The sequence below is a fragment of the Lissotriton vulgaris genome, chromosome 3_1 (genome assembly GCF_964263255.1).
Source record: "Lissotriton vulgaris chromosome 3_1, aLisVul1.2, whole genome shotgun sequence".
Lineage (NCBI taxonomy): Eukaryota > Metazoa > Chordata > Amphibia > Caudata > Salamandridae > Lissotriton > Lissotriton vulgaris.
In genome coordinates, this window is record NC_141689.1 from 315,681,135 (window position 1) to 315,696,597 (window position 15,463).

A 15,463-nucleotide genomic window follows, 5' to 3' on the forward strand; every position below is an offset into this window, starting at 1 on the left:
TTAAGTTGCGCCGAACTCCCATTTATTTGTCAACCATGTTTTCTGGATGATAGTTGCACTTGAATTGAAGGAAAGATGTCTTTACGATCCAAAACATAAAAGAGTCCAAAATGTGTTGGTTATTTCAGGGTATGCAAATATCTGCTCCCCCCTCCCCCCGCACACTAATCATAATGTAACAGATGACCTATCACTGTCCCAGGCTTCACTGGTGATAACACATCAGGAAAGACATGAGACATGATTGAGCCAGAAATTAGTGATCCTTTTCCCACGTTTGCTCACAGTGGAAATATGAGCTTGTTTCGTGGAGTATAATTGCAGTACCTTCTGCAATTTGAACGTGGTTTCGCAGCATTACTCTTACATCTAAGGTCTAGGACCATAAAGCTTGTTTATCCTACAATAGCAAAGTATTCGCTTTTATTTTTTGCATTTTAACCAATAATCTTTTGGCTGAGCTTTGCAGTTGTCATTTTATTTATTATATCGATTAGTAACCATCTGTGTTCTCAAACACAATTTCTCTTAAAGTGCTTTTTGGTGCATAGTTGCAGATATGTAATAATCTGCTCCTTCCAGTAGTTTTTCTGTATCCCTACCTCTCAGGGCATTTTGTCACAGTGGGCTTTGAGCCCTAAGCATGTTCTTTAGCCACGCCTTGCACTTGAGCCCCTTAACCTAAAGTGCCTTAGGCATGCCCTACTGCTTTACCCAGCAGGTTCTGGTTTCCTAGGCTCGGTCTTTGGCCAAGCCCTTCTCCTAGTCACCCACCTTCAACAAGCATTAGTCTTTACTTTAGTAGTGCCCTGAAGGCATGGAGATCAGAGTGCCAGTCATGCCATGCATGGCTTTGGAGTGTGCCCCGTGGTCTGTGTGAGCAGAGTGTGAAAATGACCCCATTTTAGATTGTCAATAAACCCTTGCGGTAAAGATCAATCTGCAAGCTCAGTGACGTCTATGAATCATATGTTAATGCAGTTTGAAAAGTCAGCAGCAATGCTACCGACTTGCAAATGAAGATCCCTGTAATTCCTTCAACTAGCAGCACATCTACTCAGACCAATTAACTGTATGCAGTCCCTCTTCCCATGGGTCGATGTCCCACAAATACATATAGAGACAAGGCTGTATTTATATTGCCAAAAAATACATGGAGGTTGCAGCTGCCAACTTTCCTGTTTTACAAGTGTCAGGGTGACCTTTCTGATTGTGAAGCCTCTTAGGAGGTTGGGCCATTGTCATCCTGCCTCACACTATCCCACTGAGGTTCAGTCCCAATCTTGTGAGAGCCTTTTGATGATATCCCAAGGATGTGAGAGTTATCAGCTGCCCACTTTTCGTCCATCTACACAAACGTGTTGACTGTAGAAGGATGAGACAGCTAAAAGATTACTCAGCTATTTGGCTGTGTTAGCGGTTGAAACAAGGAAGGCACTGTCCAAACATTGATCCCTGGGCAGGAGCTGACAAAGGCTTCGATTCCCACCAGATTAAGGTGCAGGTAAATTCCTTTCTCTTCCCACAGTTGGGCAAGTCGGGGGAAAAAAATCAGTCATTCTATTTATCAGTCTTCTTTGTCCATAGCAGGTCCTTTAATGCTTTTTGCACACAGAGGTAGCCTTTTCAGTTTATGTCAAGCCTACCATCAGTGCGCATGCACTGCTCTTTCTGCAAGGCATGCAGTAGTAGAGTATGCTGTGTAAGCCTCGCCCACTCTCTGCCCATACTTTCAATTGGCTGGAGTCATTGTCCTTGGTAAATACTGGCTTCCAATTCATTATGAGGCTTGTTTGTCCCTCCTTGTTACCGCCTTGTCACCATTTTTTACCTTCCATAATGTCTCGACCTTTTACTTGGCTCGTTACACGTTCGGCTTCATCTAGGGAGTCAGCACTATTTTGTTTATGGGGACAATGGTGGATGAAATGTTTTTGTATTTCTATCCTGAGCGCAGCATAGCCAATAGGTCGCACCTTTGGGACTTATAAGTGTTTAGCCATGCAAGAGTTGATGTTGTTGCACCAAGGATATTGTGCTGCATAACTAAATATATGATCCCCAAGGCGACACCTGTTGGCTATGCCAATGCTTGTTCATTAATTGTAAGAGATATATGGTTCATAAATCATTGAACAAATGCCAGTCATTTCAACTGAGATCAGTAGAATTAATACCATGAATGACATGCACTAAAACTATATATTGCGTTCCAGGATTTTTTTTACAAAGTTGATTTTCATTGCTACTTTATGTTTTCTCAATTTAATCTATTTAGCATTACAATTATGTTTGTTATTTCCTAATAAAAGCACATTTTACATGGGCAAAATTCAATGGATGCTCAGAGACACTTCTGAAGGGCTTGTGGATGATGTAGGCTACCCCCATTGCTGCAGCATCCCTGTGTATTTTTGTGGGGAGCACATGGGCACAAAACCTTGTGCATTAGAAAGATGTACATCCCTGGATGTTTTATATGCTTATATAGCCCTGTTGGTCAATCCAGGACCTCGGTCTCAACTACTGTTCAACCTGAAGCATTTTTGGTGCAATGTAAACATCACCTATTTTATGTTCAAGCAACAGAACCTTTTATAAATTGTGTTTTCTGTACATTTATGTGCTTAGAGGACTTTTTAAAGACAAGTAGGTGCTATAGAAATGCACTTATTCCACAGAATACAATACATAAAAAAGCCCAGCATTACTCACCTCTTCTCTATGGTACTCTGCGATGAGGTTGAAAGGTACAGTATACAGAGTGCTGGACATCACTCCAAAAAGGGAGCACAGGGCCAGTGTGGAGTAGACATTTGGAAACAGTGCAATCAATCCTGTACCCAGTCCGAACAATAGATATCCAGTGAAGTAAAGTCCTTTCAATCCAATGCAGGGTAAAAGGAGTTTCTGCAGGTCTACAGAAACAAAAATGAAAGATTATAACATTGGAAAGAAGAAATACTTTGCTGAATTTTTTATGTAAATACTAGTGAGCCCAAAAACAACAGATTTGTAATAATTATGACATTTAAGAATGGTTTGTAAAAAAGCACGTTTTCCTAGGTCTTTGTGTACCGAGATGAATTAGTGAGAAACAGGGACTCTATATGTCAAACACCCGTGCTTTCAAAGACTTCTGAAAATATAGGTTGTTGAGGGAAACTTATACATTAAGTTGAACACTGCTCCAAATATTGGGCAAATAAAGAGAAGGTGCATCGAGCCATCCTGATTCAGTTAAATAGGCCACCTTCACAAAGTAACTTAAAATGTATAACAAAAGCCCATATGAGGTGTAAGGGTGGTCGTTCTGGCTTAATAAAGGCGTCTAGAATGTATACTTTGCTTAGTGAACTAGGCATGGGATTTTAAAATGGATTTGTTTTCCACCAGCATCTGATGAGACTCAGCACAATGTTTTATTATGGACAGTTCTTGTGACTACTCTCAGACTACCACATTTTGGAGCATCATAAAATATTCTCTTGGTCCCAGATATTTATAATTAGCATAATTGATTCTCTATAATACCAGAGACAAACAAGCCGTAAGTAGTCAGTACTGATCTTGATAAGGCAACACATTCTTAACCCCTTGCATGCTGCTGCGATTCTGCGCCTGTGCGGCAAAATCGCAAGTGGGCGGGTTTATGACGGCCCCCAGCCGTCATCAGCACACGAGCCCCGTAGTGCATGACGGATGGGGGCCGTCATCAGCATACAAGTGGTTAAATTTATCCAAGTAAAGAAAGCCAGTCTTCCCTATTACAGTAATCCGTGACGCAAGCAGCAGACAAGATTCTCTGGGTCTGGGTCTTTAATAGCCAACACATAGAAGCAAGAATGAGACCGCATATAATCAAACAAGTCAGTAGCCATCTTAGCAGAAGTTAGAACTGAGGAATGCAGACTCCTGTCACAGCACAATGTGTCAATTCAACTGCAAATATTAGAGGGAGGCATAGTTCATAACATATACATTAGACAAGAGGTAAGAGGTTGTTTATGGGGAAAAAGTTTTCCCCACAGAGAAAAAAACAAATCATCCTATATCTGAATTTGCATCTTAGTCTTTAACTGCTACGATTCACAGTTGTACTGTGCTTAGAACTGCAACATGAAGGATTAGCAACTAGGAAACCTTTCCGATAACATCCAAAGTAGTATACTTTGAACCATGCGACTGGCGTAGCTTCGTATGCATACTACTGGGAATTCAGGTAACTTTACGCTTCTGGGTCTCGGTCGATTTGGCTAAGGCCTTTGATACGGTGCACTGGGAATATCTGATGCAGGTGCTTCAGAAAATGGGATTTGGACCTCGATTTCGAGATTGGATCCGGGTGCTTTACAAGGCGCCCCAAGCCAGGGTGCGCCTGGGATCGGCCCGCTCGGCGGAGTGGTCGCTAGGGAGGGGCACCCGACAGGGCTGCCCCCTCTCCCCTCTCCTGTTTGCTCTTGCAATTGAGCCCCTTGCTGTTTCCACCCGCACTGAACTGCAGACTTGGGGAATAGTAGTGGGTGACACTACCAATGTGGGCTCCCTCTACGCAGATGATGCGCTTTTCTATCTGACCTCCCCGGCTGAGGCCCTCCCCGCTTTGTTGCGGGTCCTGGTCCAATTTGGCGCAGCCTCTGGGTTGCGGATAAATATTACTAAATCTCTAGTTTTCCCGCTGACAAATACGGTCCCAGATCCAGACACGGAGCTTCAGCACTTGGGCCTCCGTTATAAACGAACGGCGTTCCGGTATTTGGGCATCCAGGTGGCTGCGTCCACAGAGACTCTGCTGACCTACAATATAGACAGAATACTCACGGCCCTCCGCAAATCTATTACTTTTTGGAACACACTCCCTCTCTCTCTCTCATGGGGCGCTTGGCAATTGCCAGAATGGTGATGCTACCTAGGGTCCTATATGTTTTGCAGACTTCCTTGTGTCCGTTACCTCCCTGAGTGTTCCATACATTGAACTCTCTCCTCACCTCCCTGCTTTGGGCGGGTGGGCGCAGCAGAGTCGCTTTGCGCACGGTGACGAGGTGTTGGATGAAGGCAGCCTCGAAGCCCTGAGATTTGACCTCTATTATTACGCGGCGCAGCTTCTTCCGGCCGCCAGATGGTTTGCTGAGGATGAGAATTGGGAACTGGCAATACTGGCTGGTACGGCACATGATAAGGCTCTGCAGGAAGCCTTGATGCAAGGTCGCGGAACTGACGACACTTTGCCTTACGTGGTGCGTCACACAGCTAGTATTTGGCAGCGCTTTGTCAAAAAGGTGCTGCAGCGCGCACCGTTCCATAGAGAGCTCCCAGTTTGGATCTTGGCCCCGATACTCCGGTTGGAGGAAAGCATGTTTTTTCAGGAGTGGCGATCTGGTGGGTGCGAGACCCTAGCGGACCTCTACCCGAACGACTCCTTTGTGTACTTTGAAGGTGCCATGGAGTCCTTTGAGCTGGGTGAGGGACAATACCTCCACTACGGTAGTCTCCAGGATGTGGCCAGGATAAACTGGCCCCAATTCCCGGAAGCACCTCCGCTTACTAATACCCTTGACATCATCATGTCCTGTGGGAGAGGTAGACGCCTGATCTCCCTCCTCTACTCCGCTATGCACCGGGATTCAACCCCCCCCGTTGACCCCGGCCTGGGTGGCGTGGGAGACAGACCTAGGGGTGGAGTTGGAGCCTGCACAAAGAAAGCGGATTGGGCTGTTGACCCATAAGATCTCCTGCAATGCACGTTTTAAACGTATACACTTTAATTTTGTCCACCGCACATACATGACACTGGTCTCCCTCCATCGTATATCGGCGGATAGACGCCACAATTGTCCTAGATGCGGAGTGGGGAGGGCGGGCTTCCTGCACTTGGCGTGGGAATGTCCTCTTGTCCAGGAATTTTGGCGCAAGGTGGTGAGGTATATTGTCCAAGCTACGCGACTTAAGCTTCTACTAGACCTACTCCAAAGTCTTCTCGCGTTGGTGCCCAAACCCCCAAAAAAAGAGACTATCTTATAAGTTCCTGCAACTCCTACTAGTTTTGGCGAGGAGACGAGTGGCTATCACTTGGATGGGTCAAAGGGCGCCGGAGGTTTCCCTATGGCTGAGGGACGCAAGGGAATGGGCCTTGGCTGAAGAGACCCTTATGCAGCACACCCGTAGAGATGGGAAGTTGCAAGATGATTTGCTTGCTTGCAGGACCCTGTGCATGGAGGGCCTGGCGGAGGATGACTCAGATGCCACCAGTGCTGATTTGTTTTCTTCTGATGCCTCGGAGTCTGACTGTGGAGGGGAGGGTGCTGCAGGGGAGGGTCGTGAGACCAAGTAGGTGTCCTCTGTTGCCACAATATGATACCTAATTATGTATGTATGCATATAGCTGAGATTCCCATAGGCCTATATTGCCTTAAATTGACTGGGCCTTAGCTGGCCCTCACACAAATGTCCTACTCTATTGGATCAGTACTAGCGATGCCATTCTAGGGGTGAATTGTTGTTGTTAAACTGTTATGTAATATAAGACTGTGACGTGACAAAAATGGCGAATACATTGATAGGTTTCATATCCTTGGAGCACAAATGCAAATTTCTCCTTTGTTAAATATGCTCTGATCCTACGCCGCCCAGCTTCCGGGATGTGGGCCATACATGGCTGTGTAGTGTCATTGGAACTGCATACTCTTACCGATTGCATATCAATGTTGATGTCGATATGCTTTGTGCCTTTTTTTCTATGACTTCGCTACAATAAAAATATGTTTTAAAAAAAAAAAACTTTACGCTTCTGCGTAGCATTAAGCGTACAATGGAAAGAACATAGGAATAATAAAGAAGAGCGGTACGAACCTCAGGTACTCCCACACCGGAGGGTAAAAAGACGTGCGGGTGGGAAGAAGGGTACAGTGTCTCACGCGGATAAATGAAGGCGCATGCAGGCAGGGCACAGGTCCTAAAAAAAGAAGTGGGGGGGACTAACCTAATTAATCAGTTTGCATGTGGCATCACGGAGCGAGGCATCACGGTGCGTGGCATCACAGCGTGTGACATCACAGGAAGTGGTATCAGATCTTAAGCCCTCACATATATGTTTAGCAGGTCTATCATGAGTACATTTGAGCAGATTCCGAGTATACTTGCAAACCCTCCTGTTTTAGGCAGCAGATTCACACTTTTGTAAGCTTCACATAAACCAATGTTTCCTTTTGTCAGCGTAAATCTTCCTCTACCCATAGTGCTTTAAAAGAAAAAATAGTGATATTTAAATTATTGCAACGCCTCCTAAGAGTAGTAAGCTCTATATAAATGCTATTCATTTTGTGCAAATACTGGGAAAGATCAACTCATCTGACGTGTTACAGTGCATGCACATCTCCTAAACAGAGCCTGAACATAGTGAAAAGCTGCCTCTCTGTGTTTAGTGCTAACACGTTGCGAGCCTTTGTTTCCTCTCTGCTGGATTTGCTTCTAGGTGTGAGGCTCCTGACTGTTGCCAGCCAGGGAACTCAAACAAAAGGAGGCCTTCATTTTATTTATTTGAACATTTTTATATAGTGCTGGCTAGACCCGGATGTATCAGAGCGCTTTACATAAGGAAGAACATTGTTTCAGAACATAGTTACACACTTACATCAGTTGCTGGAGAGTAGTTAAACGAGTTACAAAAGCATAGCATAGGCATAAGGATAAACTAAGCAGGTAGAGGGAGAGAAATTCAGGGGAGAGTGGAAAGGATTAGGGGAGGTAGACAAAGAATGAAGGAGGGAAGAGGTGGGCGAGGGTGTAGGAGACACAGCATGGAGACGAGGAAGTAATAGTGTCTGACATCCCGCTGGGTAGGTGATGGCTTCCAGCGGTAAAGGGATCATTCCCAGTCCTCCATTATTTGTAATTCCTTTGTCGCATTGGACTCTCTCACCGGGGTCTCGGAGATTCCAGGGCATAAATGCTGGATACCTCCGCAACAAGGGGGGAGGAGTGCTTTGGCCAGGGCACACTCTGAAGAATGAGGGAGGGAAAAGGAAACCCAGCAGAAACACTGTGTCCAACGTCCGGCTGGGTAGGAGACGGCTCCCAGCGGTAAGGGGATCTTTCCCAGTCCTCCACTATGTGTGACTCCCTTACCGCTGTGAACTCTTGCATGAGTCTCTGAGATTTCAGGGCATAAATGCTGGATCAATCCCGAACAAGGGGAGTAGGAGTGTTTTGGACAAGGGCACACTTATGGGGGCCATTTTAGGGACTGTCGGGCTGGTAGAGAAAGACCCTCACTGTAGAAGGGGAAATGTGAGTTGGGTCATTGGTTCAGTAGCCTGGGAAACTGCTGCCCCTATGCAGCCAATGTTGATGGTAGTAGGTGAAGATCAGTAAATTAATGTGTTGGGCACCATTTTGATCTACATTGTAGAAGCTAAAGAGCCGGATGGGGGATATGCTCGAGGTCTGGTTGAGGTCCAATTTTTTGTCCAAGAGTAGTAGCTCATCAAGGAAAAGGAGCACTATGGAGGCCATCTTGGGATCAGTTAAGAGTTTTTGCCCCAGGGGTTCCATTCGGCCAATCCCCATTTTAATAGTTTCCCTTTGTATAGGGTATTTGCGTCGCTTCATCAGGTGTCTCCTGGATTGCCTCAGCCGGAGATTCCTCCTTAAACCCTATTCAGCTGCCAGTTTAGGGGCAGTGGTACAATGATGGTCAAAGGAAAGGGGAAGTGGTTTGTCACTTATGTGGAAGAGCTTCCTGAGGTGAAGACCAGAGTTACCACGAGGAAATGCGTCCTCCGCAGGCACCATTTTAGGGTCAGGCACCGCCGGATTCCTCAATCTCGTTAGGGTCTAGTGTTGAAGTTCAAAACCATTTCTCTGGCAGGTCTCGGCCATTGCTGCAACTACATCAGCCACGAGGCAGCTTTACCAGGACTCTCCTGAGTAGTTTGCGCTTTTCCCGATGATGTGCAGCGCCGGAAGAAAATGGCAGCCGTTGCATCTCCCGCTTCACGCCGATTGCACTCACCATGCCGTTGGGCACCACTTGCTTCTCTGGGTCCCCCAGGAGAGGTTTGCTCCCTGTTGGATTCTCTCCCGGCTGGCCCCGGCAAAGGCTGGGACCAGGAGTGACAGCAGATCGATAACGGAAACCTGGCTCGGGAAACAAGTCAGGGGTCTCAGGCGAGATCAGGCAGAGCTCGCTAAAGAAGCATCCGAGGATCCGGCAGATTAAGAGGTAAGTCACCGCAGACGCCCCGCAACCACCTCCAAGCACTATCTTCCGCCACACTCGACCCGGCCATGTAAGGGGAGTAGCCGCAACAAAATCAGCTAAGTCTCAGTAGTTTCCCGCAACCTCTCCCCTGCAGGCTAGAACGACCCGCACCTACTGGTGCTCTCTGTTTCTCCGCTGGGGCCTGGGTGCCGCTAACCTTCAGACGAAGCCGTTCTCAGACCGGCAGAACCCGGCCAGCACAGCCACAAGAAGGGCGTTAATCAGCCTCTCCCAGCTGCTCCTGCGATACCCAGTGTCCGTCGTCTCGCGGCTGCTCCCCAGTGTGTTCCAGACAGCGTTGACGTCACTCAGTCCCAGCGGGGTTATCACTGATCACTCCGCTCAGCTTTGCTTGGATAAGGGCAGCACCAGGACTGTCGCCGCGGCTCCCGCGAAGCTAGAACCAAACACACGCCAGTTGTCCATGCAGGGTTGAACCTGCAGTAACGGACCTGCCATCTTGTTGCTGATCAATCCGGCAAGCATTAGGGCAGCCCATGCCGGGCTCCTCTGCCTCAATATTGTGCCCCCAGACAGCCGGATGCTTTCCAGGGCCGAAGGTGAGGCACTGGGCGACCAGACCCCCCGGATCAGTAGATTTGATGACCCCTCAAATTCGACCTTTGTTATGGGCCCAGCAGGAGTCTGAAATAAGAAAGCCCCGTCCCCACCAGCACGTTGTTGTGATAAAAAGCAGATTACAATGTGCAGGCGCAGCTGAAAGTGTCCGGGTGTTTGGAAATAATACCAGGACGAATTCAGCATCTTTTTCAGTGGGGCCCAACTTCTTGGCAGGGTGTACACCCGGTGTAAACTGACCCGTGCCCTGGGTGCAGGAGGGGAAAAGAAGAGAAGGGTGTTAGAAGGGGCGAACCCAGAGGCCAGGTTATGTCTACCCGACTCCTCCGTGACCCACCTCTCCCACCAATAATGCCGAGCCTTATGAGAGATCTCCACCGGGGAAGACCTCAGGTAGCGAATCGTACACACGAGGACCACACCACACTTACGAACAGACACCAGACCGTGGGTTTCGTTATCAACTTCTTTATAATCACATAAAAAGTATCATCACTCTCAGGTACAATGATCGAGGGATCGCAGAAAGTCTCAAGTCTTTAGGGAGGGGGAAACGGGACAGTCTTAGTGTCGTAGGCCAGTATGTAGCGTACCCTGCGCACAGCTCTCAATTCTCGAGCCGGGGGGATACGGAAGATGGTAACCGCACTGGTGATCCTACTCACTTGAGGATGATTCAACTCGAGTTGGTAGCGTTGATAGTCCAGCCGGACTAGAGTGTTCCTCGAGCCACGACGACGTCAGCAGGGCTCGCTCTGAAGGAAGTTCTGGGGGAGCCGCGACCACGTCAGCAGGGCTCGGAGGGTTCGGAATAGGTCTTCAAGATTCAAGCTCGAGCCGCGACGAGGTCAGCAGGGCTCCGATGGTTTACTTCCAAGAACGAGCCGCGACAGCGTCAGCAGGGCTCAAAGAGTTTACGAGGTTCAATTCAGCCGCGATCAGATCAGCAGGGCTTCCTTGTCCAAGATACAACTGCCGCTAGTTCAGGGGCGGGCCTTGATATAGTCCAGTGGCCCTTTGATGTCCGGACCCTCACAGGCGGAGGTCCGAGGCTTTGGGGGCGGCCCATGGGTGAGGTCCGACGGTTGGTCCATTGATATCTTTGAGGATGCGTCCGGGAATTCCCAGACGCCCAGCAGGTCTGGAGCCAACACTCGGGGAGGCCAGAGGTGCAATCGAAACTGGCCCCTAGGGGAAGGCCAGAGGTGTGACAGAAACCAGTCTCTCAGGGGAGGCCGGAGGTGCCACCGAAACTCCTTGTCTTCTCTCACTAGGGTAGCCCTCACCCTCCCACCGGGGGCTGGCGCGTCTGGAGCCTACGCTGCGCTGGGGCTGGAGTCATGCTAGGCCCACGGAGTCAGGGATCTCGGGAAGGGAAAATGGCTGCGGGGGGGCTTATGGGGCCTTGCTGGTTCGGGGCGCGCGGGCTGGGAAGGTGGCCGGGGACAGGCAGATGGGCGTTTGGTCGGACGGAGCTGGGCTAACGGGGAGCTGTGTCGCGGGGGGGGGGAACCACGCCACGAGGCCAGGTCCAACAAAGGGTAAATAAAGACCGATGGGAGAGACACTGGATGCAGACACGAGAGAGATGGACAGTGTAAACTGGGAGGTACAGTCCAAAGCTAAACTTCTTACAAGAGGGAAACTGAAGGGCTAGAATGTGATGTGAATTTTACTCTCCATTTGTTTATGTTTTTTTATACAGGAACTTTATAACATGTATAATATATATGTATTCTGATTGAATCGTTCTCATCCCCACCCTTGTAGTAAATGTTTCATGCCCTCTATCACCTCGGTAAATGCTTCAGCTGACTCAAAACAGTGCTTCAAATGGGCAGGTACGGTCTGGTACGGAGTGCCAGCACTTTTTAGGTTTCGCTGGGGGACGGAGCTTGAAGCTCCGCCTCCAGAGAAATCTCTTGATTGCAGTAGTGACTCTGGAATACGCCCCCCTGTCCCATTGGCTAGCTCCATAAATGGAGGCTAGCCATTGGAACAGAGAGGCGTCCGTCATGGCCGGACCAGATTCGGGGGCGTTCCCGAGAATCTTTGGCTTTTGGCTACGTCATGATACGTCAGCCAAAAGCCGGGAACGCCCCCAAATCTGGTCCAGCCGGGCCGTGCTTGCTGCTGTCCTGCCTTCCTCCCGCCGTCCCCCCTCCCCTCGCTGTCCTGTGCACGTTTCCCGCCCCCCTCGTCTTCTCCCGCCCACTTCCCGCCGTTCGTGTACTCTCCCGCCTCCCTCGTCCTCTCCCGCCCCCCTCCCGCCGTTCGTGTACTCTCCCGCCCCCCTCCCGCCGTTCGTGTACTCTCCCGCCCCTCTCCCACCCCCTCCCGGGTTCAACCACGGCATTAGGAACATCTCCGCCCCCTCCCGTGTTGCCGAGTATCTTTTTCTTCCGTATACGTCACTGTGCACTACGTCACTCATTCCTCCTCCTCTACGCAACGTCAGGGGCTGGTTCCAGGATGTCGGCTTGTGGACGTGGGATGGAGCTGTGGGCGCTGCTGCTGTTATGCGGGCTTTGGCGGTACGTGGGGATGGCATAGCTGTAGACGCCCCGAAGGCAGGGGGCGCGGCTGCCCCACAGCCACAGCAGCTGCAAGTCGTCGTGTCCCCCGTGAGGCGTGGGCCCGGCGGATGGAAGCTGTCTGATGATGAGGCCTGCCGGGAGGACGTGAGCCGTGTCTGTCCAAGGAAGACGTGGAACAACAACCTTGCCGTGCTCGAGTGCCTACAGGACGTGCGAGAGGTGAGAGTGCGTACATTAATAGAGATCTGAATATCCCGGTTAGGGGTACGTGTATATGGGCGAAGGATGGGTAATAGGAGACACACTTATTTCAACCACAGAAAAAGAAGACAGAGGAGTTAAATGAGACACTCACTGGTTATTGGGCTGGATGAGTCTCCGCTTCTCGTCGCCCTGCATGCTGCGGTGTTGCCGGTTCTGCCCTGTAAATGGATGCTTGCTCAGCTTTAACGTGATCTCCGTTCGGGTTTTGGCTTCGAATATGTCCCGAGCGGACTCCGGGTCTAGACCGGCTCCGCTCTGATCTCGCTCTGGTTCCCTGTCCCGCGTTCTGTCCCGTGGTTGCAGAGCCGATAGTGCAGTGCCCGAGCCCGGCGTGTGCAAAACTCTTGAACCGGCTGCAAAGTCCCCTCCTCCGCTTCAGCTGACCCTCCTCGACGACCTCCGCTGACCCTCCCTCCCGCGGCACTGACCCTCCCCTGCCCGTTGTCTCTCACTGACCCTAGTCACAGGAGCTCGCCCGCCTCCCTTACCCCAGCTCATTTCCCCCAGCCACACCCCCTCAGTATCCCTCGGGGCACCCGGTCCTCGTCACCATTCCCCGGCGTACACCTGGCCCTTCCCTTGGCTGCTGAAGTTCATTCCAACTACTCGCCTTGCACCTGTACATCTCCGAACATGATTGGACCCCACCTGTATGAACTGCGCTGCTGCAGCCGTGATTATTACACTCCTTGTCATCTCCCGCCCCCCCACCCCACCCCCCCCCCCGGTCCTGGACACCCTCCCCAAAAAAAAAGATAAGTCACCGTCACAGAGTGAAGCGCGAGGGGATCTGATGGAAGCGCTTTTAACACATCACAGCTGTGCGAACGGTGAGTTGTATGCACTTTTTTAGGGCAAGGCGTATAAAGGCCAGGGGTACGTGTATATGGGTGATAGGAGACACACTTATTTCAACCACAGAAGGTGTTGCCGGTTCTGCCCTGTAAACGGATGCTTGCTCCGCTTTAACGTTATCTCCGTTCGGGTTTTGGCTTCGAATATGTCCCGAGCTGACTCCGGGTCTAGTCCGGCTCCGCTCTGATCTCGCTCTGGTTCCCTGTCCCGCGTTCTGTCCCGTGGTTGCAGAGCCGATAGTGCAGTGCCCGAGCCCGGCGTGTGCAAAACTCTTGAACCGGCTGCAAAGTCCCCTCCTCCGCTTCAGCTGACCCTCCTCGACGACCTCCGCTGACCCTCCCTCCCGCGGCACTGACCCTCCCCTGCCCGTTGTCTCTCACTGACCCTAGTCACAGGAGCTCGCCCGCCTCCCTTACCCCAGCTCATTTCCCCCAGCCACACCCCCTCAGTATCCCTCGGGGCACCCGGTCCTCGTCACCATTCCCCGGCGTGCACCTGGCCCTTCCCTTGGCTGCTGAAGTTCATTCCAACTACTCGCCTTGCACCTGTACATCTCCGAACATGATTGGACCCCACCTGTATGAACTGCGCTGCTGCAGCCGTGATTATTACACTCCTTGCGCCCTCTATCGAGGCTGTACCACTCCAACCAAACTCCGCCCTCTCCTGTAATGTTTCGGACACTCAACCTGTAAACTTTATTCGCGCGTATCCTCCTTGCAGCTTTACCAATACCCCTCTGCATCCATCTTGGAAGTCATCCTGAACATTCCCCCGTACCCCTCTTTCACCCGCCTCGTATTCAGGCTGCAATTAAGTATGGACTCTGCCAGCGCTCTCTTGTGCACCCCGCCTGCATTAGCCGTCGACTGCAAACCCCCAATCCCGCTGGTAAACATTAGTACTCTTCATGCATCGCGCTTTGACTGTACCCTTACCACGCTTCTGCCCAAACCCCTTCTGCTGTGTCCAGGGCTTTAAGTGGGCCGGGTCTGTCCGGGTTAACTATGTGCATGGAGTGACCGTCGGTACTTGAGTACATTTGGGGCGTTGCCAGAAGCTCTGGGTGACGAGTGGTGAGTTTGTGTGCGCTCTTCTCATGGCCAGGGTGGTGTTTGAGTTCCCTGCTGTGGTATTTGATGACTTCCGGCCATGTCTCCACCTCTTGCGCCCCTCTTTGTTTAGAGCCATCCAGATATTTGCCCGTGAAGGCCCCGGTGCTGGGGGCGAGGGAGGGGCTTCTATTATAATGTAGAATTGGGAGGGAAGCGGTCATCACAACAGAGCCAGAGGGTACGCGGAAGACCTGATAGGTGGTTGGGTGAGAATGGCCGACTGCATACCTCGTTCGCAAATTAAGAGGTGCAGTCAATGGAACGAATACGTGTAGGGAGGGTGGGGAGCTGCCAACTTCCTCCAGGTGTACCTGACTGGGGCTTCGAGAACTGAGGTTTGCCCCTGGAGAGGGGAGTCTCCAGCAGTCCGAGTAACTTCACTAGGGGGAGGGTGGAGGCAAACAGGTTTTCCCCTGGTACAAAAGGATGTGTGGAAGCAGGGGCGGGCTCTTGTTATGCACGCCCATCGAGAGATGGGGCGAGAAAAGCCATTTAGAGCGCCCGGTGCGTTGGCCCCTGCAGCGCGCACCGGACCTGCTTGTTCAGCTGAGGGCTAGGTCTGCGCGACTTTGCCTTCTTCTACGTGACGTCTGTGATTCCTGCAGCTTGGGGCGGGGACTTTTTCTCACACACAATTAGGTTTGTTCGACAATAAGTACCCTTCACCGGGTGGTGATTGTTTTAGCTCACTGGCTTGTGGCGGGTGTGCCTGGCTCAAGGCTCACCGCCCTCCGGTGTGTGCGTTGCAGTGCGTGGTCTTATCACAGAGCTGTGACTTTGTTCTAGCTCGGGTACCTTTGTTCTAGCTCGGGTACCTTTGTTCTAGCTCGGGTACCTTGTTGTAGCTCGAGGGC

General features: G+C 50.6%; 1 protein-coding gene across 1 annotated transcript in view; it reads right to left on the minus strand.

Annotated features, from left to right (window-relative positions):
• SLC45A2 (solute carrier family 45 member 2) overlaps positions 1-15,463 on the minus strand; it is a 232,821-nt gene that overhangs the window by 49,151 nt on the left and 168,207 nt on the right. The window contains exon 6 of the mRNA XM_086962926.1: positions 2,716-2,918. Coding sequence (XP_086819052.1) covers positions 2,716-2,918 — 203 coding nt within the window. The remainder of the gene's footprint in view (positions 1-2,715; positions 2,919-15,463) is intronic.